The following is a 22,825-nucleotide window of genomic DNA, read 5'->3' as shown; positions in this document are numbered from 1 at the left end:
CAGAATTACTTAGCTTACATGACAAAATAATATTTTTATGAACATTAACCCAACTTCTTGTAAGGTTTATGTTCTCTCTGTTTTAGACATAGTAACACATATCAAAAGAGTTCAACAGTTTTTATTCCTAGACAAGGCAGAAACAAGCATCAAGAGATTAAAAGTTGAATCAATTGCGAAGGAGGCAGGACGTGAAGATTACATACAAGTTGATAAGGTAGGAGAAGCAACTGGTAAAAAAACAGAGACAAAGAAGGTTGGTGGAGTTTTCACAAATAAAAATGATCAATATTTTCCGATGGAAAGTATAGAATTAGATACAACTGAACAGTTGTTGCTCAGCTATGCAAAAATTATTAAAAAATTTTCTCCAGAAAGGCAAATGCAAACAAAACTGAAAGTTGGACAGATTGTAATGCAACAAGAGTATGAAGAGATAGAAGAGAACTGTCAGTCAGAAGCTAAGACCACTTGTGTTCAGTTGTCAAGCAGATAGAGAATACAAGCCGGATCTCCCTTCTCTGACGTCCTCCAGTTTTAAATAACACACAACAGATTTGAATGATCCAACAACACTCTTATTTCATGAAACATTAAAAAATCTATGATATATTCTTGTTTTCCAACAACGCACATAGCTTTTCTCTCTCGCAGTAAAAAATTCATACAGAGATGATTTAAGAGGTAGGATAAATCAAATAAATATATTTTTGTATAATGATTTCAGAATAAAATTGTATTAAAAATATTGTAGTGTTTTTATCATGACTAATCTTAAGATTAAATGTTAGTATTTTAAGTATTTTTGAATTTCGTGTCATTATAAACAACAATATAATACCTTGTTGGAGAGATCCGAAGAGCTAAACAACTTGACTGAGATTGGAGAAAAGAACTAAAATGATAATCCACTGAAAGAAATAAATTAATAGTATGTTTTCATAAATCTATGATTATAGATGGTATTTGTAAATTTAAAGACTAGGATCCCTGTATAAATAGATTCAAATATAGCATTCTCCCCTAGCAAATGGGAAATCCAGGTTCAAGTCCTGGCTGACCGAGTATTTTTTGTCCTTCGTTTTTTATTGGTATTATATTAGGCTATTTCTATTTCACACACACACGCACGCACACACACATGCACGCGCATGCAGACGCGCACGCGCGCACACACACACACACACAAACACACACAGCGGAAAAGTTCCAAACAGTGAAATCCTTCACTTCCATATGTAGATAATACTGATTTATACGAGAAAACTGGAAAATGGATAAACCTGAAATAAATGACTGCATTTTAATGTTCTGCAATGCTAGATAGGGAAGCATGATATGTTGCATGATTGGTTAAAAACTTGACTTAAGAAATTAATTTCAGGATTTTCAGATGTAAAAAGTGACAATTTACAATTGAGGAATAAGAAAATATCACCCACCAATTCATAAACAACTAGTTTATAACTGAGATTAAAAGTTTTTGACCATTTTATGAACAACTTATTCAATTCTTAGGTTAACATGGTAAGTTTAGCCATGTTCACATCTGTTGAGTTTTCCAGTTCACACCCCATTGAAACATTGCTAACATAGACTTCAGTAATGCTACGGAGAATGAATAAATTTTCAGCCTCTACAGTTAAAAAAAAATGTAAAACTGAAACTGGTTTAGCCAACAATGCAAAACTGTTTATAAAAATAAGTGGAGGTTGTATGGGATTGACTGAAACTGAACCAAACATTGATCAACATCTGACCTGACTTATTTATTAAAGGTATGATAATCTTTAACTCTTGTAGAATATGGTGTCAAATATTTAAACTTATATAATATTTCTGAATTCCTCAGATCTGTACAAAGTTAAGCAGGTAATTGTTAATGGCACCTTGCTTATGAACCTGGATCAATTAAGAAGGTCTTTGATATAATTAATTCTGTTCTTAAGACTCAGTATTTGGTCTGCTACTAATGGTCTTCAGTTGAGTGTTAGTAAGTCCTTCATCTTGTGCCACAAAAGCCGTCAGTGGCGTGGGAGTGAGCGTGAGGCACGATGGTCAGATATCTGTATTTTACTATTGTTATCTGGCCTATGAAAACAGCATATGGAGGGAGGTCGAATTAACGATCCAAAGAATGCAAAATACCGTCATTTGTTTAGTGTTCAACTTCCGATCAAGTTACTGCCAATATGCTTGGTATTTACAAACAGCATGGTCTACAAGATTCTTACACTTGGAGAGCCAAAGTACATATATGAGAGGCTCACATACCGGGAGGAATTCTCTCTGCGTAGCACCCATAAGGACAGGCAGCTTCAGTAGCCCCGAGTGAACCTTCTCTTACTTTGGCCAAATGTTGTACAATGACCTTCCCGGGAAACTTAAAGCATTTATGTGGATCCAATGGATTACACATTTTCATGTACAAGCCATATAGACAATATTTTAAGATAATTTTCCAAGCTATTTGCTACTTAAACGTTACCAATATCCAAGGGTTGGTAGGTTCCTTTGCTTGATAAGTAGTCTAAAATTCATCTTTTCATATTTGTAATGAGTTCAAATTTTGAATAGGACAGTGAACAATTTGGTAATAAGAAGAAAGAATAAAAAAATTTGATTTCTTGTCATGATTCAGAAATTACCTCTTACTCTACCAATTCCTAACATTAAACCATATATGTGAAATGTTCCCCGCAACAACAAAAAATTTATTCAATCCTTCTGTATTTCTTAAAATACATATGATGTGGTTTTAATCATGGTCAATACAGCTGAACTCAAGCAATTTATTAAAAATGTTATAACTGTCACAAAATTAAACAATGAAAGGCACTACTAAAATAATATAAAAACCCACATACAGACCATAATTTGTAATACCCTCAAAAACTTTTAACAGCAACTAGCTATAGCATCCAACAGAGCACCCAAACTAATATAGCACTTAACAATGCTATGTTTACAAAATAACAGTCATCTGGTACAGCATAATCTCTTCTTTCTGGGATGGCTATCACTAGATTTCTAGATTTATCTACGTTATATACCTTCCAGATTTTCCAGTAATCAAAATGTGAAATTAACCTTTCCCCAAAATATATTTTGCTACAGCATTACATATTGCTATGAGTAAACCTGAATTCTTAACCTACTGATTAATAACTAGTCAAATCAAGTGTAAGTAGATGGCAAATGGAAGATTTCTAATTCTCTTATGGAACTAATATTTAGGCTTTGCTTTAAAGCAATGTTTATGGACCGCCTTCAAATTGTTTCAGTTGAACCAGATGAAGGTTTTGAACATTTTGTAACCACTGTGGAGGCAGAGGATGACTGGAACAAGGCTAAGGAGGCAGAACAGAATGCTGCTGATGCTCTCATGACCAATGTAAAACTCATCAACTCTGTACACGATGAGATGTGTAAGTGTTACTGGAGTTTGTTTGAATTATTTGCTACAAAATGCCCTGCTGTTTAATAAAATCAATACAACATAGTTATAAATTAATATATTAAAATAGTACTTTGCTCATCCTTAAAGTACTTGGTATGTGTAACAAATTTCTGCACAATGATGTCAACATTTCTTTTATTTACAGTTACAAAGAAATTTTTGAAGTAAGCATCAAGCACCAGTTGAAACAACCTAACTACCTGGCACAGTAAATTTATTGGACAACAGTAGCCAAATAATCGACTTACAAAGACTAATTGTTTTGAACCTAACAGCTCTATTTAGATAGTAGTGGTATTGTTCAACAAAAAATTTTGTAACTCAACTCAAGTGCAAACTAACTCAGGTTTTTCTGTAACATTTGTCGTGTTATTGACTTATTGTTCAATTCTTACATAGATTGCAAATAAAAAGAAATTTGTTTAAAAAACTGAATAAGTTAACCAAAATTTGGTAATGTAATTCACTAATCTGAATGATGGGTGGCACATGTTATAAACAACCATCAATGGAGCCATAAGTGTGTTCATTGCATATTGAATAATGTGGTTATAGTTTCAGAAAGCACAAGTTAACAATACATGCTTTTGTTGAATTAAATGAATTATTTATTATTATTCTCAATTACTACATCCAGTATAAGTAGCGTCATTACTCGTTTAAAATTTTATTATAGTACACGATCAAATTTACGATGCTACTTAAGGAATATTGTTTTTTTAGTCTAGATTTAGATTTTGAAATTATTCTCAGCATCATGAAAGCAACAAAACACAATTAATTACTTATATAGACAATAGTAAAGTTCTTTATTTATATAATCTTGGAGATTAGTAATGCGTCATGTGGTTACAATAATGCTTAATTGTTAAAATTATTGTCTTTTTTCGTGTACTCATCCATTGAGTAAAAGGGTCTCTTTATCAGCCAGTCAGTCAATCGCCTCTTTAGTTGTTGTGCAGGTGTGTTCTTCAGTTCTTCTGGCAGCAGGTTAACAACTTCGCTCCAGCATATATTGGTATTTTGCTGAACAGACTTAAGTGATGAGATTGTAGGACAAAGTTTGAGACATGTCTCGTGTTATGGAGGTGTATATCTTGATGTCTTGGTTGTAGATGAGTAGAGACTGTGTGCAAGATAACTTCTTGTATGTACAGTGCTACCACCATTAGAATTTTAAGTTTGGCAAATGTTGTTCGGCAGCTTTCTCTGCACCCAAGACTCACAAGACATCTAACTGCACGCTTTTGTTGTATGAGGACTCTTTCTAAATTTGCAGAAGTTGTTCCAGCCCAAGATGTTATGCCATATCTTATGTGAGACTCAAGAAAGGCGAAGTAGGCAGTTCTTGTTACTTCTAGAGTACATACTTGATTGGGTCTAAGCAGAAGATAGGTTCCCGAGCAGAGTTTCCTTCACAGCTGGTGTACATGTGGCTTCCAAGATAAATTGAAGTCAATTACAATGCCAAGGTACTTTGTATTAGTTTTAAGGTCAATACCAATTATTCCTATATCTACATCCTTGCCTTTGGTTTTAAAGACTACTTGGACAGTTTTTTCTTTGTTAAGGTCCAAGTGGTTAAGAACACAGTATTCTTTAGTAGCAGTAAAAGGATCTGTCTGTGTTAATTAATATTTGCTCTTTACTTTTACTCTCTTTATTTTTATATGTGCACCAATAATAAAAATAACAATCTATCTGATATCTGTGGTATATCCAAAGTATTGGAAACTAAATCTGATGAAGGTAATGATGACGAAGATAGTGAATTTATAAATAAAACTACTAGAGAAACACTTGAAACTCTTAACTTAGTTGTAGACACCTTAAATAAAGACTTAATAGCAGCCAATGAAGAAATAAAACAACTCAAGATTCATAACAATAACCTAGAAATGTTAGTCCTTCTAGAAAAAGAAAATAAAAAGAAGAAGAAATAATGAAATTATTAAATAAAAATACCAGCAGTTTCTCCTTCTCACAATCTCCAACATGTTTGCCTGAAAAAATGAAAAAGAAAACTTTGATAAAGACAAAAAAACTTAAAAAATTTACACTGCCCTTGAGAAACTCTTTTCAAGTGCTTGAGAGTCGCATTGATGATCCAGAGGAAGTTTGTAGTGTGATCGGAACTTTACCTTTAAACTCCAGTAGATCTAAAAACAAAACAAAGATCACACCGACTAGAAAAACACAGCAGAGTAATCCAGCCAAGGAAAAAATAACAAAGAGGAAAATTTTGCTTGCTGCGGACAGTCATGGCCGGGACCTTGCACCGATTCTCGAAGCCAAACTAGGCAGCGGTTACGAGGTAACGGTAGTCAGCAGTTCGGGAGCCCCTTTTAACTACGTAGCCAATAACCTGCAGGACTTGACTAGGAGTTTTACCTTTAATGATCATGCTATCTTACTCGCTGGGACAAACGACATCACAGACTCCACTAGTGCTAGTGTAGTTAATTTTAATTTTAATACATTTTCTAATATAACTTTCAACACTAACATGTCAATAATCGGTATCCCTCATAGACTAGATCAGCCTGCTCTCAATGAGAGTATAAGAAAAGTAAATGTAAAGATTGAGGAGGCTGCTAGTAATGTAAAATTATGTAATTTTATTGACACGAGTTCACTACATCTTACACATTATACTAAATTTGGACTACACTTAAACAAATCAGGTAAACATTTATTAGCCGAACTAATTCATCAGTCTTTAAAGGTGAAAAAACCCACAATTGTACAAAAAGACATCCATACACCAGGACAAACATGTAGTAAAAGCAAAGCTCCTTCACCGGAAAACAACTCCACTTTTTTAATCAATAAACCCCTCACACTTCATGTGGCAACTAACGATCCATCAGCTGACATTATTCTACATAACATCCATGCATCAACACCTAATGAGAACTCTGCAAAATGCATAAATAAACCAAAAAACATCCAGCGCAAGAAAATATTAACAGTAACCTAGCCTGTATATCACATTCACAAAACAATACTTCTTTAACCTGTAAGAACCGTATAGATTCACAAAAAACAAATATTAATAATATAAAAACCTTAACCTTATTACACCAAAATGCTCAAAGTATCCTAAATAAAGTTATACAGCTGGAGTATCTGAGTCATGATGTAAATGTAGATATAATTGCTATAAGTGAACATTGGTTGTCAGCAAAAAACTTAAAATATTTTCAGATAAAAAATTACGTTGTAGCCTCAATTTATTGTAGAATTAGTTTGACACGGGGAGGTTCTTGTCTTCTTGTAAAAAATCATATACAATTTATTGAACGTAATGATATTTGTAAATTTAGTTAAGACTTTGTTTTTGAATGTTCCTCTATAGAGTTAATTTCAACTAATTCTAATAAATTAAATATTTTAACTGTTAGTTGTTACAGAACACCAGACTCCGATATTCATATATTCATTTCCAAGTTGCAATTGTTATTTGAATTAGCTTTGAAAGAGAAAAAGTACTTAGTTGTCTTAGGTGATTTTAACATTAATTTATTAAACCATAACTCAGAGTCTTTAGCTTTTAAGAATATTTTAAAATGTTATAATTTTAGATATTTTATAAATGAACCTACTAGAGTTACCAAAAATGTTGAATCTTGTTTAGATAATATTGTTAGTAACATACCTCAGAATCTGCTATCAAGTCTTAACCTTCACTCTGGCTTTTCAGATCATAATTTTTCTCAAAATTTGAAAATAAATGTCAATAATTTATTACTAAAAAATGAAAATAGTAAAATAATTACACATAGGATATTTTCTGAGCAGGGTCATAGAATGTTTCATGACTTTCTGCAAAAGGAGGCCTGGTTTGATGTGATTTCTGGTGAATCGGTTGATGCAAATTTCTCAAAATTTGTTGATAAGCTGATATTATATTATGAATTAGCATTCCCATTAAAAACAATAACAAAACTTAAGTCAAGTCCATATTCCTGGGTAACTGATGTGGTTAGGGCAAGTGCTGTCCTGTCAAGGGAGCTGTTTGCCAGAGCCAAGTCAATAAACACAGAAAATAGCTGGAAAGAATATAAAACTTACCTTAAACATCATAAGAAAATAGTCCTTTATGCAAAAAGAGAACCCCTAGTAAATAAAATACAATCCTCTAAAAATATTCCAAGAACAACCTGGAATATCATTAATTCAGAGACTAAATCATTCGCTTCTGTAAAAAACATTAATCTAATTGTTAATGGACAAGATATTACTGAGCCAATGGATGTTGCAATAGCATTTAACAGGCACTTCACAAGTGTACCTCATATTATCTCAAACCAACTTGACTTGCTGAATTCAAGGCATTACGATCCACAAAATTTTTTGCCAAATCCATTTGTTAATGGTTCATTTTATCTCTATCCTGTTTGTGAAAAAGAGATAATTGAAGTTATAAGTAAATTGAAATCAAGTAAGTCACCAGGCCTGGATGGAATACCTCCAAGGATATTGAAGGAACACATCCACATCCTGTCAAAACCTCTTTGCTCTTTGGTGAATAGCTCCCTGACTCACGGAGTCTTCCCTGAATGTCTCAAGGTAGCCAGAGTAACTCCAATATTTAAAAACAATAATTCAAATCTTGCAGAAAATTACAGACCTATTTCAGTTCTTTCAGTTTTTTCAAAATTATTAGAAACTATTGTAAAATTACGGCTTGAAAATTTTTTAAAATCATTCTCAATAATAAATAAAAATCAATTTGGTTTTCAATCTAATTTGTCAACTTCAGATGCTATCATAAGTTTAACTGATTATGTGCTAACTGCCTTGGACCAGGGACAGTCGACCTGTGGCCTGTTCTGTGACCTCCAGAAGGCTTTTGATTGTGTAGACCATGAAATTTTGTTAAATAAATTGGAGTATTATGGCATCAGAGGAGTTGCTCTCAATTGGTTTAGTAGCTTTCTGAGGGATCGCAGCCAGGTAGTAGAGATAGTTCAAAACAGTGCTGGTTCTGTCCATAAATATCTATCTCCTGCCCGCTATTTGGAGGCAGGCGTACCCCAAGGGTCAGTTTTAGGTCCAATATTATTTTTAATTTTTATAAACGACTTACCCAAGCAGTTCAATTTATGTGACAAATTAATTCTCTTTGCTGATGACACCACTAGTTTGATTAAATCTGACAATAAAACTGAACTATCTCAAAAATTATATGATTAGTTTGATTTTTAACTGGCTTAAAGCTAACAAACTATCCTTAAATATTTCCAAAACATCCATACTTAATTTTCACTTTATTAGAAACTTTAGAGAACAACTTGAAATAACTTTTTACCAAAGTAAACTTACTACAAAAAATTGTAAATTTCTTGGTGTTACTTTAGATGACAATCTTAGATGGGAAAATCACATCAGTCAGTTAAATGGGAAACTAAATTCAGCATGTTATGCTATTCGTAAAATTAGAGACTTGACTGACTTAAGAACAGCAAAAACTATTTATTTTGGCTATTTCGAATCTGTGTTGAGATATGGAATTGTTTCCTGGGGAAGTTCACCATTAATTGAACAGGTTTTCAAAACTCAAAAGAGAGCAATCCGAATTCTAGGAAATTTGAAATTTAATCAATCATGTAGAGGACATTTTTTTAATCTTCAAATTTTAACAGTAAGAAGTATTTACATAATGGAAGTTTTAACTCAAACATATAAAAGAATACAGTCCAATCCTTTTATCTCCCATCATATCTACACAACACGTAATAGTTATTCTCTACCTGTTCCTATACACAGAACAACCCATTTTAAAACATCTTTCTCTTACAATAGTCAGCATTTTTTTAACAAATTACCTTTAGCATGGAGAGAGATTCCTACATTAAAGGCTTTCAAAAAAACTATTAAAGAATACATGCTTCAAACTGAAATTTATACTTTTGACGATTTTCGTCCGAATTCCCCAGAAAATAATTAAGATGTGAAATATCATACCACCTAGTATTAGCTATATGTTACTTGTGTTGTAGTTAGTATTTTTTTTTAAATTGTTATTTAGTATTTAGTGTTATTATTTCTTGACGAGCCTTATAACATTGTAATGTTCTATTGGGCTAATAAATCATTTCAAATCATTTCATTTCATTTCTTTATTCTTTTCTGTGGTTGTGATGACAGTGTCATCTGCATACATCATTGTTTGACAGATTCCTTGTAGATGAGTTGGCAGGTCATTAGTCGGTTGAAGGAATAACATTGGTCCCAACACTGATCCTTGTGGTACTCTTCGTTTTATAAGGAGTAGCTTTGATTGTACTTTTTCTGTTACATTACTTAGACTTTATATATTGATTTTATGTATTTCATTTTTTCACTAACAAAAATAATTTGAAAGTAATATTGTGATAAAAGAATCTATAAGATTAAAATATTAGTTGGAAAGATATAAAACAACACTTGGGTCTTTTTGTGTGCTTTTAAGAATGTGATGTAATTATAGGTAATCCTTTCGTTTTAGCTACCATATGGCAGTGTGTAATGTTAGAACTGCTACCACACACTGTTACTGTAAAATCTGGTAATGATTGTATAGTGTTGTTGATAGCAATAACTTTGCAAATAAATACTAATATAATTTTTAATTACAATACATTTTACAAAAGGTATTCTTGTGGCTAGAAAATAACCGGACTGATGCTGAAAAGAAATTTTATGTACAGATATTTACAATTTGAGATTCAACGTACATCCCTCTTTGATCACCACTCCATGTGAATTTTTCACTATGTGTAACAATACTGCAGATCATTTTCCATAACCCTGTTTATGAATTCCATTGCTTTTTCTTTTACTGCTTCAACAGTCTCAAATATCATTCCTTTCAAAGTTGACGACTTTAGGGAACAAACTCACAGGGGGCAAGTCCGGTGAGTAGAGTGAATGATCTACAATGGGGATGTTGTGTTGGGCAAAAATGTCTTCCCTGACAAAACTTAGTGAGCTTGAGCATTGTTCTGATGGAGAATTCATGAAGAACTTTTATGAAGAATCTACCGAACACTTTCTTTGTCGTTTCTTGTTAGATGAGACATTGCTCTGATAGTTATCCAATGATTTTTTGAACAAGGTGTAGCAATCTTTTCAATGTAGCATCAGTTTTTGATTACGATGGTCTGCCAATGCGTGAGTCATCACTCGTATCTTTGTTGCCATCTTTAAATCATTTAAACCACTCAAAAACTTGTGTTTGATAAACAGTCATCACTGTACACTTGTAATATTACAATGTTTCATTTGCAGTCTTTCCTGCTGTTTCTGGATATTTAACATTTTTCAACACAGAGAAACAGGTTAACTGCTTATAATTGGCGCTACAGGCGGAATAAGTACAGGAGCCAGATGTAACTTGAGGAGAAGTGGGATGGGGAGTCATGTGACCTGTCATATGATATTCAGTCTTATTGTGTTCTTTCTGTGGCTCCGCCAATACTAATCTGGTTATTTTCCTGCCACACCTTGTATTTTCAAAGAATGTTGAATTTTAGGAAAATAAATAATTAATAGTATCAATCAATTCTCTAGACTGAGAAAGAATTAATAAGAGTATGAAATGTTGGATACGATGCAGTGCACTGGTGGAAACATAATGAAAAGTCTTTGGTAAGGGAGTTGCTGTCAGGAAGAACTCTGAACATCCTTGGGTCTGAATCTCTTACTGACCTCAGTCTACCAGAATCTGATACCTCAGTCAGCTGTGTCTCCTTGAATGACCTGCTTGCCAAACACTCTGACCTACTTAAGGATTTTCAGGTGTGATGAATGTACATTTAAGTCTGTCTCAAAGGTATGTTTTTATATTGAGCAGTTTTAAAGAAAAATAAACTACAAACTATCAAAAGGAGTGTGGAGTTATCAAAAGAAACAGTGGAGGAATGTGATATTGTAGCTAAAGAAATTTTAAGTACAAAAACAGAGGTTTAAGAGGATTTGGCACTAAAAAGCCATTTTATTTATGAGATGATTACAATTTAAAAAATAATATGGTACAGAGAAACCTAATTAAAATAAAAGTTTAGTTTGAAATTGTTTAGATTTTTTGTTGTGTTAAAAGACTTTTTTTTAATAACTACTCAACCAAATTTAATGTTTTTTGTCTCACATGATGTGCATTTTTATGACTGTAGCTATAGCCCTCCAATGTTCCAAAACTGTATTTATTTATAAAATAGAAAATATCATAACTCGATTCAAAAAGTTTCATCTTCCTATTTCTTATAATAGTTTAGATAAATCCAATTTTTAACATGAAAACACAAAAAAGTTATTAGTGGATTGTGGATAAAGTTAATTGTGATAAAGCTTGACAATAGGGCGGTATATATGGTTTAAGGTTTGGATGATATAAAGTCACCAAATAGCAGTAAATACAAATCTGTAGCACATAATAAGGAATTTTTCATATAAAGTTGGTATTTCAATAGATCTACAAGGTCGTACACGATTTTTGGTACCATTTATACCTATAATTCTTACCAGGTTTGGCAAGCTATTAAAACAAAGCAATTATATAATTATAAATATTTATTTTTTTGTCCATTTCATAAAAAAATAAAAATTTATGTGCTTCACAAATTAAAACTAAGAATCAACATAAAATCAGCAATGAAACAAGAGCTGTAAACATGTACCTACAAGTAGTTTCATCACTTACATATAATTATTTACAAATTCTAACAAACAAAATAACCAAATAAATATTGTATGAAAAGGACAAAATATGATATATTTTGTAGATAAAGAGTCGATCTGGTTTTATTTTATTTTTTACTAGCTGTAAAACAAATACTATGCACCAGCTACTTGTAAACTGAGAAATCAAAATGCAGCAATGTATAAAATGATAAAATGACAGCTTTTGACTGCACTCTCTCATTAAGATAAAATGGCGAAACAAAACAGGCAAAATAAAGTTATGGTCAACCTAAATTTTATTATTTTTCTGTTACATGTAGTGATGTATTTATATTGAAGGACCAAAATAAAGGATTAACAACCGGAAGAAGATTACAACAGCCAGAAATAGACACTTTTTGACTAAGGTATCAAAAAGCTCGCTTCTCAGACCGAGTATGTATATATATCTTTTTGATTGTGGAAACAAGAAAAGTCTGTTATGGTGTGTTTGTAATATAGTTGATTTGACCAGAAATGCTTCTTCACACGCTAAACTTAAATTAAGAGCCAGAGGAAATTTTTCTTACCTTTTGTATGTTCTAGGAATAAACACCACAATATTATGTACTATAAACACATCTACTTCAGATTCAAAATTGTTATAAGTCTCCATCATATTAAATCGTTTGTGCTTCCACTAAGATTACTACTGACAGTATTCCTCCATTCTGGCTTAAAATATTTAAAATGTTACTGAAATTGTTGGAGCTAGTCATACAAATATTATGAAATGTTGCTGAGATATTTGTATATTTATTTGTACTCATAAGAATTGTCACCCTCTTTAAATTAAGGGCATCAAAACATTGCTCTTTAATTTAAAATTTGAATTATTTTGAAATTGATCAAGAGATTAAAGAAAAAACATCTCCCAGTGACAATGACAGAGTGTTTATTGTGCCATTATAAAATATATGCCTATGTCATACCTGTTATTCAATAGGAAATCGCGTGCAAAGCCATGGGTAACTGGTAGTCATTTATAGAATCATGGTTTCTATAATGATTCAACTCTATTATACAATATTTCTTTTATTTATTTATTTTACTGGTGTATTTGTAATTTTTCAGCTGCTAAAATCTAGACTTCAGTCTTCTAAGCGAAGTCTTCAACGGATTAAACGCAAATACATGGTTGAATACAATAACTGGAAGAAGGATGAGAAATCTTCAGAATTTCTATTTGAAATTCTTGATGATGGCGGCAACGATGATTCTCTGAAGGGATCAGAAGACAATAATAAGTTAAAATACAGTAATAAGACTGAATGTAAAATTAGTGAGGTGGAAAATACAAGCTCAAATCTAAATTATGAGAAAGGTATTTCAAATTACAAAAATAACATCTTGAAAGATGTAATGTACAATAATTCTATGTTGGGTGACTTGAACAGTACGTTTGGTGACATCAATGACAGCGTGTTCTCAACATCGACTCTACTTTCTGATACAAGGTCAGAGTTACAGTTCTTTAGATTTAAAAACTAACAATATTTAGTTTACAAAAAAAAAATTGAATTAATTTTATAAATTATCACTAGTAATTATATTGACTTAAAATTAAAATTAATATTAAGTCTTTGATGTTAAAAAGTAGTTTAGTAAAGTAAAATGACAAAACTCAATTTCAGAGAAGATCTCACAAAGTCATACTCTCCTCGCTTGGTTCGCTCTGTCCCTGATTCTTTGGGTTCTGCCTCCAGTCAGTTTCGCAGCCGATATACTTGTACGGAGCGGTGGGAACCACAACAGTGGGGACGGCCACTCAGTCGTGGGGACTGCCTGTCTTCCACCACTCCGTTCCATCTTACCGGGGACCAGGATATTGATGATGAGATTATTGCTTTTTATAAAAATAAACGTATAACTGACTGACCTACTTTTGTCATGATTGGTTATTTGAAAATTTTTTAGATCAGTCTTTATAATTTCTTGTTAAATGGTAATTATGGGAACATGTACTGTGAAAAACACAAGAAAATAGTGCTGATGCTACAGTGTTCTGTTAATATGTGATTCTAAGACATGCAAACAGATAAAACTGACTGTCTAATCTTGAAAGAATTTCCAGATGTCTTGTTCAAATAAGTCCACTGAGTCTTAGTACCTTGACCTCAACAGGCATTGGCTGGATGTGTGCCTAAGGCAAGTTGTATCACTATAGGTTAATCTTCAATATAATGTTCTCACACATTTCAATACAACAGCTTTTAAGTACATACCATACTGTATCACTAACTTTGTAATGATTGGTGTGATCTTAATATTGGTCTCTTTATGACATTTTGCATGGAAAATGAATTTTGGGATCTTATTATACAATCAATCTCTGAAGAACTTTGAATGACTTTTGTCATGTCATTACCAGCCATTAAGTGATAAAAAGTTGCTGATGAGTTACTTTGTTACACAACTCTATTCTTAAAAAAAGTGTTTTTTGATTAGTGTAGAAATTCAATTAAAGTTCAATACACTTTTATTTTTTGTTAATAGATACCTATAATAATCAGTGCCAGACTAGGCCCTAGCCTAGATCCGCGGGGCTGCACGAGGTGTCACATATGTACAAGTGTATATCATTGTCTACCATGCAGCTATAGAGTGATTCTCCCACCACTATCTTCATGTGGTATTGTAATTTGTTTGAACATTGTTTAGCAAAAAATATTTGACGGTCTTGTAGTTAAAGTGTGAGGGCATTGAACCACTATCAACTGCCCTGAGCAGCCGCTTTTCATTCTATAAGATTTATTTTAAGGTTATCAGTCATCAAAAGTAAATTATATACTTAAATAATACTAATAATTTAAATCTCAGATAACACAAAGATTAGATGTAGGGCCTCAAGGTCTGTAAACCAACAATGACAATAATTCATTTTTTTGTTTTTATTGAATTCATATTATAACAATTATTTTACATTATTCTTTACAGAAAATCTTGTCAGTTGGTTTTGTATTGTACCCTTGAGTAACTAATACACTAAGAGGCTCTACCCAGTTGAGAGAGTAAGTGCAATGTGACCTAAGAGGTCTGATGTGAGTCATTTGGTTTAATGTAATGCTTCTGCAATAATTTATATAAATTCAATTTTAAAGCCCATTTAACAAGTCGTTGTATGTCTTCAATCATGCACTTCACGGTCTGGTCTATGTCGATAATTTTAAAGTGTGAGTAGATTTTTAAGTCATCAGCATAACAGTGAAATTTGCAATGTCACAATACAGTGTTAGTGTCATTTATGTACAGAATAAAAAGTAGTGGGCCAAGAATTGATCCTTACGGAACTCCGCACGTCACAGTTCTGAAATCAGACACTGAGTTGTCATTGCACACACACTGCTTTCTGTCTTTTAGATATGATTTTACCCATGCTAAAGCATTTTCAGAGAAACATAAATTTTTAAGCTTTTTAAATAGAATGTTATGAATGATTGTATTGAAGGCCTTGCTGAAATCGAATAGAACTAGTAAGGTATAAAGACATTGATCAATGGCTAATCGAATTTTGCTAGTTATTTTCAGAAGTGCAGTTTTTGTACTAAGATTTTGGCGAAAGCCAGACTGAAAAACATTAATAATATTATTTTTAGACAAGAAGTCTGATATTTGGGAATGAACTATTCACTCAAGGCCATTTGAGAGAGTTGGTAAGATACTAATTGGTCGGTAGTCTTGGGGTTCAGATGGAGATTTCATTTTATTTAGTGGACGAACTAAGGCGGACTTCCATTGTGTGGGGAAAACCACTGTTGTGGGAGATTTATTATAAATTGCTGTAATGACAGGGAGAATAGCAAAAAGAATTTTCTTAACTAAGATTGATATGTTGTCCGAACCCATAGCATTCGTTTGTATACACCTGATTGCTTTAAGGACATCTACATCTAATACTGGATTTAAACGAAACTGGCTGTCTGAGGAAATATTATGGGTTTGTTGACTCAATTCATCGAAATGGGCTTGATCAACTGCGGTGATAGATTTTTTAGAAAATGATGAAAAATACTCGATTAGATCTTTAAGTGAAATATTAACAGAGACAGGAGAGGATTGCTTCCCAAAACCAAGCTTCTTGACATTACTTCATAACGCAGTTGTCGATTGAATTCTGTCTGAAAACATACCACTTATGTATCGAAGATGGGAGTTTCTAATTTTGTTGTTTGACTTGGTTACGAAGATGACGGTACCGTATCATTAAGTTGACATCTCTAGAGCGCCGAGCCCTCCGAAACAAGGCGTCTCTTTCGGCCACTAAGCCGAGAATATTCTCAGTAATCCAGGGGGGATCATTTCTTATTAATTCGCTTGGTAACAAGAGGGGCATATTGGACATACAGCTTTAATATACGAGAATTTAAAGAGTCAACCATCTCATCAACAGTCTCCTTATTCTGTACGGAGTGCCATGGGTATGAATAAACATCCCCAAAAAATGCAATTTCATTCATATTTCTGTATGATCTGTAAGTTATATATTTTTCTTTAGGTTTGGGTACTTTTAAAGGTTTGGGCACAGAAAATTAAATCATGATGGGAAATTGCCAGAATTGGAAGCTGCCCATGGTATAATGATTCCTCAGGGTCCGAAACTACCATAAGATCTAACCAGGTGGCGGCTTCAGCAGTGTGGTGTGTTGTGTTCAGTAGTAGTACAGTCAGGTTGCAGGATTGAAACATCCTAGTGAGCTGTATAGTGTTGTGATTGTTAGGTTTCAGAAGATCCGTATTAAAGTCACCCATAATCAAGACATGACCATAGCCTGAGAGAAGGCACAAGAGAGTATGCTCAAAGTCATCTATATGCCCTACCTTAGGCGGACTGTAACATAATCCTAAGAGAAGTACCTCCGAAACAGACACATTAATCTCTAAAATCATAAATTTCAATTTAGCAGAATATTCCTGCGGTGTAGAGTACAAGTGCATCACCCCAAAATTTTCTTTTACAAATACCCCACCAATTTTGGACAATCTATCATTTCTGAAAATTAAATAACCCGGAAGTGCTACCTCACCGTCAGGAACACTCGGCTTTAACCAAGACTCAGATATAGTAATGACATTAAACGTCTGATTCATAAAAATAGTTCTAACTTCATCAATGTGACATCTAAGCGATTGAGCGTTCAGATGTATTATTGCAATAATGACAGTGTATTGAAATGCTTGGTTCTTGGTAATGACATCTGACTGACAGTGTTTTCTAATTAGAGTAGACACCTTATTTTTAGCGTGAAAGACACTTTTGATTGGCCTTGCTAATCGTAACTATAAATAATAGTTATTAAAAAAATTATAATTATTTTTCTAAAACATGTAGTTTTAACAATGGTAAAAAAACTTTAAAAAGGACAGTTTGGTCGTATTTTTTGCAGTTTTTTTAGATATTTTAAAGACAGTATATACAAAACTGAAAGAACTACAATGACCATTCATAATCAAACTCAAGGAAATGTATTCTTCTTTCCTTTAATGTAGTGATTTAAATGCACAAATTAAATGCATTTTGTAAAGTTTCAATATCTTGATTTGATCTTCAAGATTTTTTAACCAAAATACACACAATGAAACACAAAATAAATCTATGTTTGTATTATAAAATTTTTTGGTACACTTGGAATTATTACAATCAGACCACAATCGATTTCACTGTCATTTTTACAACTATCCATCCCACTCTTGAGATAATCCCAGGCACATTTTACAACTAAAAATGAAATTTACTAACATAAAAACCCAACAAATACATCCTTGTAAGCAAGTTTACTTCAAGTTTTGTTTACTCACACCACTGTAACAGTGATCAACTAACAGAAGTGTATTGAATATTGTCAACATTCAAAAATAAAAACAACAAAAACAAACGTGTTTTTTCTAGTAGTTACTTAGTCAATATAACTCAAGAATTGGCCACAAGATAGAACCACAATCTAAGTTGAATTATATGGACGTCAAATCAAATCAAATCATTTATTGTCAGGACACTACAATAGTGTATAACAACGTCAACAAGTTATAACATGTGAAACTAGTTAAAGAAGCATACTATTACTAGCATTGTAAAATTCATTTACACTATATATACACTTGTTAAGCAACATGTTTTTTATGGAGGTTTCAAACCTAGGCCTAGATAATTTTTTTATATGTTCAGGTAAAGCATTGTACAATTTGATTCTCAGATACCTAAAGCTACTTTGTGTGCTTGTGTATTTACACTTCATCAGCAACAGATCATTCCTATTTCTCGTAAAATAGTTATGGTTATCACTAAGGCTAACAAGGTCATTCAAGTTATCTTTAACATACATCAAAACACTTAATACATAAACGGATGGCAGGGTTAAAATATTAAACTTTGCAAACCAAGCTTTACAGTGATCTCTGTTAGATACACCAGCAATCAATCTAACAGCCCTTTTCTGCAGAATAAAAAGTTTTGTTGCATACTGTGTATTGCCCCATAAGATGATTCCATAAGTGATAAAGCTATGAACATAAGCATAGTATACAAACAATAAATAATCAGTTGAAATTGTGCCCTTTAATGCCCTAATTAAGAAAATACCTTTAGCAACTCGAGAGGCTATATAGTTAATATGATCATGCCACTTGAGATTCGACTGAACATATATTCCAAGAAACTTAATACTATTTTTGCTACTTTTACTGTACAAATTAAGAGGTAGGTCTTGAACTTTTCCAATGTTTATGCAAAGTTTATTTGCAGAACACCAATCCAAGACAGTAGAATTCTTATCGCTAAGTTTATTTACACTGTCCAAGGCTGATTCAGCACTAACCAATAGCCCCAAGTCATCTGCAAAGAGATAAGTATTTACACAGCTGTCATTTAGATTTCCTGGGAGGTCATTTATATAAAGAATAAATAATGTTGGCCCCAGTATTGAGCCTTGCGGCACTCCAAAGTTAACAGGTTTAGTTACTGAATATGAGCCATTTAAATATACACATTGTGACCTATTTGTCAGATAAGAGTTAAAAAAATCTAAAACTAATTGATTAAAACCATAAAATTTCAGTTTATTGACTAGAATACTATGTTCAACAGTACCAAAGGCCTTTGAAAGGTCATAACTTCTAAAATTAACAACATTTTTTTGTTCAAGGCCATCAAAACAAGCACTTACAAGAGCCTGTACCACTTTTATGGTACTGCGATTAGAACGGAAACCAAACTGACAGTCACTGAACAACTTATTTGACTCTAAATAAACTACAATCTGCCCATGTACCAACCGCTCAAAGACCTTCGACACAGCTGGAATAATAGAAATACGTCTATAGTTGCAATGCTTGTCCATAGGACCTTTCTTATGAACAGGAATAACCTTACTAATCTTAAATATATCAGGATAAGTTCCACTATTAATACATTCATTAAACAAGTAAGTCAAGACCACACAAATATGTTCGGCAGCAGCTTTTAGTACATGTGCATTGATACCAAAAACATCCAAACATGTGCTATTGCTTAGGCTAAGAATAGCTCCATAGGTTTCCTCCACCTTAATTTCCTTAAAACTAAAGTTAAAATTTATAGTCTCTGAGTTACAGGACTTGTCAAGATAATAAAAATAATCATAGGTACTATTACCAATGTTTTTACAAGTATCTTCCACAGAAGAGAAAAAAAATCATTAAAAGTGTCAGGACTGAGAAAATGAGACTTGGGAACCGGCCTGCTGTTGACTTTGGCTGACTTTTTTATTATGCCCCAAGCAGCTTTGCTTTTATTTTTGGATCTATCTATTATACTATTGTTATGACAAAGTTTAGCTCTGTTTATCTCACGTTTGTACACTGCTTTGAGACTTCTATATTTTGCCATTACATCCTTCTTATCCTTAATTGTATTTTGAGTAATAAAATATAACCTATCCAGCTCAGACTTAAGTTTAACAAGACCATCATGATACCATCTAGTACATGAACTTTTAATTTCAATTTTTTAATTGGAGCAGCACAATTTAAGGCCCATAAAAAAGGTCAAGAAACATTTTAAACTTTACATTGATACTTAAATTTAGGCTATATACATCTAACCAGTTAATTTGGCTAAGATAATGCACAAAAAAGGATACCCCAGACAAGCTCAAAGGTCTAGTTAAGTGTTTTAATATGAGACCACTTCCCGTAGATCCATCAGTCTTGATATCCGCAACAAAGAAGATGATGTTGTGATCAGAAGCAGGATTATGGAGCACCGACGATTGTCCTCTATTAGGATGTAGGGAAGTTAGTAGGTTATCAATGCAGCTACCCGCAGTTCCACAAGAGTTGGTATTTGGCCTCGTGATATCCGACACAGTCACATTCAATCCAAAACTATCAATTAAGTTTAATAGTTCATGGGTCTCTTGAGTGTCTGCCATAAAGTTTACATTGAAGTCCCCAACTACAACAATGTTCATTTTGATGCAGTATAAAAAAGCAAAAACATCATGCAACTTTTCATAAAAAGAGGTTAGACTACCTGCAGGAGATCTATAAACCGCAACAACAACCGTCTTTAACACAGGGAGCACAACAGCTGCCAACTCACAAGTCATCTCCTCCGAGTAGCCAAGAACTTGGTCCAAGATGGAGAACTCAATACCTTGCTTGACACAAATAAGCACTCCACCGTGCAAGTGATGTTCCCTTGCAAAATAGCTTGCAACACTATACTCTGGAATTACCAAATGCTGGACCTCAGAGGAAGCTAACCAATGCACAAGACATCAGAATTAAGTTGGTTATTCAATAATTCAATGCTACAGAGTTTATTGGTTAAACTACAAATATTCCAAAAAGCCAATTTAAAATTATAATTACACCCAATTATTGTATTTACATCACAGGATGTAACTTTCAGGTTAGGCCTATCAACACAAAGTTTATTTACTATTGAATTGTTATTAGGCTTTATACGTCAAACCATGTATGGGGTTCTAAGTTGGTATTGGAATTTATATAACATCAAAACAATGTTGGGGGCTATCTCTTTCAGTACCAACATGTATGATTCTTTATGGTTGTCAGTAAGTTGTACAAGGAGAGCCAGAATCCTTTTCAACAGGTGTCTGTTAAAATATTTGCCAAAAATCAAAATAAAGTCTAATGTTTGCAATATTATTGTTATCGATAGGCCTAAATTTTTAATTTATTTAGAAAGTTAAAAAAAATAAATATGTGTATATGTAGTAGATATGAATCAACACCAGATCATGAAATATTGCAATCAACATTTTTGAATACTTAGTGTAAAAAGTTTTATTTTACAAGATAATTCAATGAATTATTTAAGTTACTTATCACAATACCTATAGGTAAGAACTATAACACAATTTACCATATGAGGAGTTTTTTAACTGTCCATTTCTTGTAACAAAGTATAAAAAAGCATATAATTCAATGTAAGTCACACTGTTACTAATATGTAATTTTTGCATGTACAATAAATTCATTCTTGATTAGTTTAAAGTATATTATTATGAAATAAGTAAAAAAAGTGTTTCAGTCTAAAAATGATAAAGTTATAACATTAATGTGGGTAACTGGAAAAAAGTAAAGCTAATAAGTAATGTAAAAATTTCACACTATTATTATAGACAGGGCCCGATTAACCAGTAGGCTAAAGTAGGCTGCAGCCTAGGGCGCGAGGGACCGGTGACGATTTTAGGGGGGCGCTTCGGAGTTCAAGATGAAGTGCTTTTTATATGTAGTAAATAAAATGGTATGGTCTAAAACTTCACTATACATTTTTGTACATTATTTACACATCCACCTAGACCTTAAGATTTACTCCATTTACTTAAAAAATAACTATTAAGTTAGAAAAAGAAATTAATTAATAGCGATTAGTGACAACGCATAGTAATTATCGTAACGGTAGGGAAAACTAAAAGGGAAATTTTGCTTCGCGCGAGGGGCGCCGCCGGCCGCCGCCCTTCGCCGTTTGCAACACTGGCGCTCTCTGACAGATAGAGACAGAGTGTAGCTGCAGCTGCAGTCAGTCGTCTCCTCGTCTGCACTGTTTGTTTTAGGCCTATGGCCTATGAATTATTTGGACTTTCGTTGTGATTAATTGGTGTCATTGCTCGTTATTATAAACACTGACATTTATTCGTAAGTCGAGTAGAGTGTTTGATACTGAAATATTAGAAGAAGCAGTGGTTTGCTTGTTTTACATATGTAGGCTACATTATGAGTAAAAAAACCAAGTGGTTCCGAATACCGTAAACGGGCCCGGGAGCGTAACGAACGGGAAAGTGCTCTTCTAAATAAAAATTCATAGACTAGACGATTTTTTCAATAAACCCGAAACTCCCAGTTGTTCTGCTGAGACATTGCCGGTCGTCACGGGAACTGAACGAAACGTTGTGAGTGAGGGACAGCGGTGTTATAGTGGAAGTGGAAGTGATTCAGCAGCCTGCCAGTGCCACTGCTACCGATGTCTCAGACACCACAACGGAAATTGCACCTGTACACGTCCCTTCAGCACCATCAACCGAGCAAATAGCAGATTTGGGACATAAGTTGCAAGATTGTGTACCAGCAAATAAAGAGGTAACCGATTCAAAAAATCTTGATGATCCCGCTTTATGGCTGGTAAATGAGGCATTGCGTGAATACTTTGCAGTGCAC

General features: G+C 33.1%; 1 protein-coding gene across 7 annotated transcripts in view; it reads left to right on the top strand.

Annotated features, from left to right (window-relative positions):
- Positions 1 to 14,048, top strand: part of LOC124363634 (kinesin-like protein KIF6) — a 41,959-nt gene extending 27,911 nt beyond the window's left edge. For 2 of the 7 annotated variants that reach the window (XM_046818902.1, XM_046818896.1), the window contains exons 13-16: positions 3,285 to 3,428; positions 11,064 to 11,245; positions 13,241 to 13,623; positions 13,801 to 14,048. In XM_046818902.1, the coding sequence (XP_046674858.1) occupies positions 3,285 to 3,428; positions 11,064 to 11,245; positions 13,241 to 13,623; positions 13,801 to 14,044 (953 nt within the window). In that variant the 3' untranslated portion in view covers positions 14,045 to 14,048. Of the gene's footprint in view, positions 1 to 86; positions 218 to 3,284; positions 3,429 to 4,739; positions 4,933 to 11,063; positions 11,246 to 13,240; positions 13,624 to 13,800 lie in introns of those variants that run through there. The other 5 variants (XR_006922548.1, XR_006922549.1, XR_006922547.1 and 2 more) reach the window with 5 other exon arrangements.
- Positions 14,049 to 22,825: the final 8,777 nt, after the last annotated feature.

The sequence above is a fragment of the Homalodisca vitripennis genome, chromosome 1 (assembly GCF_021130785.1).
Source record: "Homalodisca vitripennis isolate AUS2020 chromosome 1, UT_GWSS_2.1, whole genome shotgun sequence".
NCBI lineage: Eukaryota > Metazoa > Arthropoda > Insecta > Hemiptera > Cicadellidae > Homalodisca > Homalodisca vitripennis.
The sequence above is the reverse complement of the archived record's forward strand: the minus strand, read 5'-3'. Positions and strand labels throughout refer to the sequence as shown.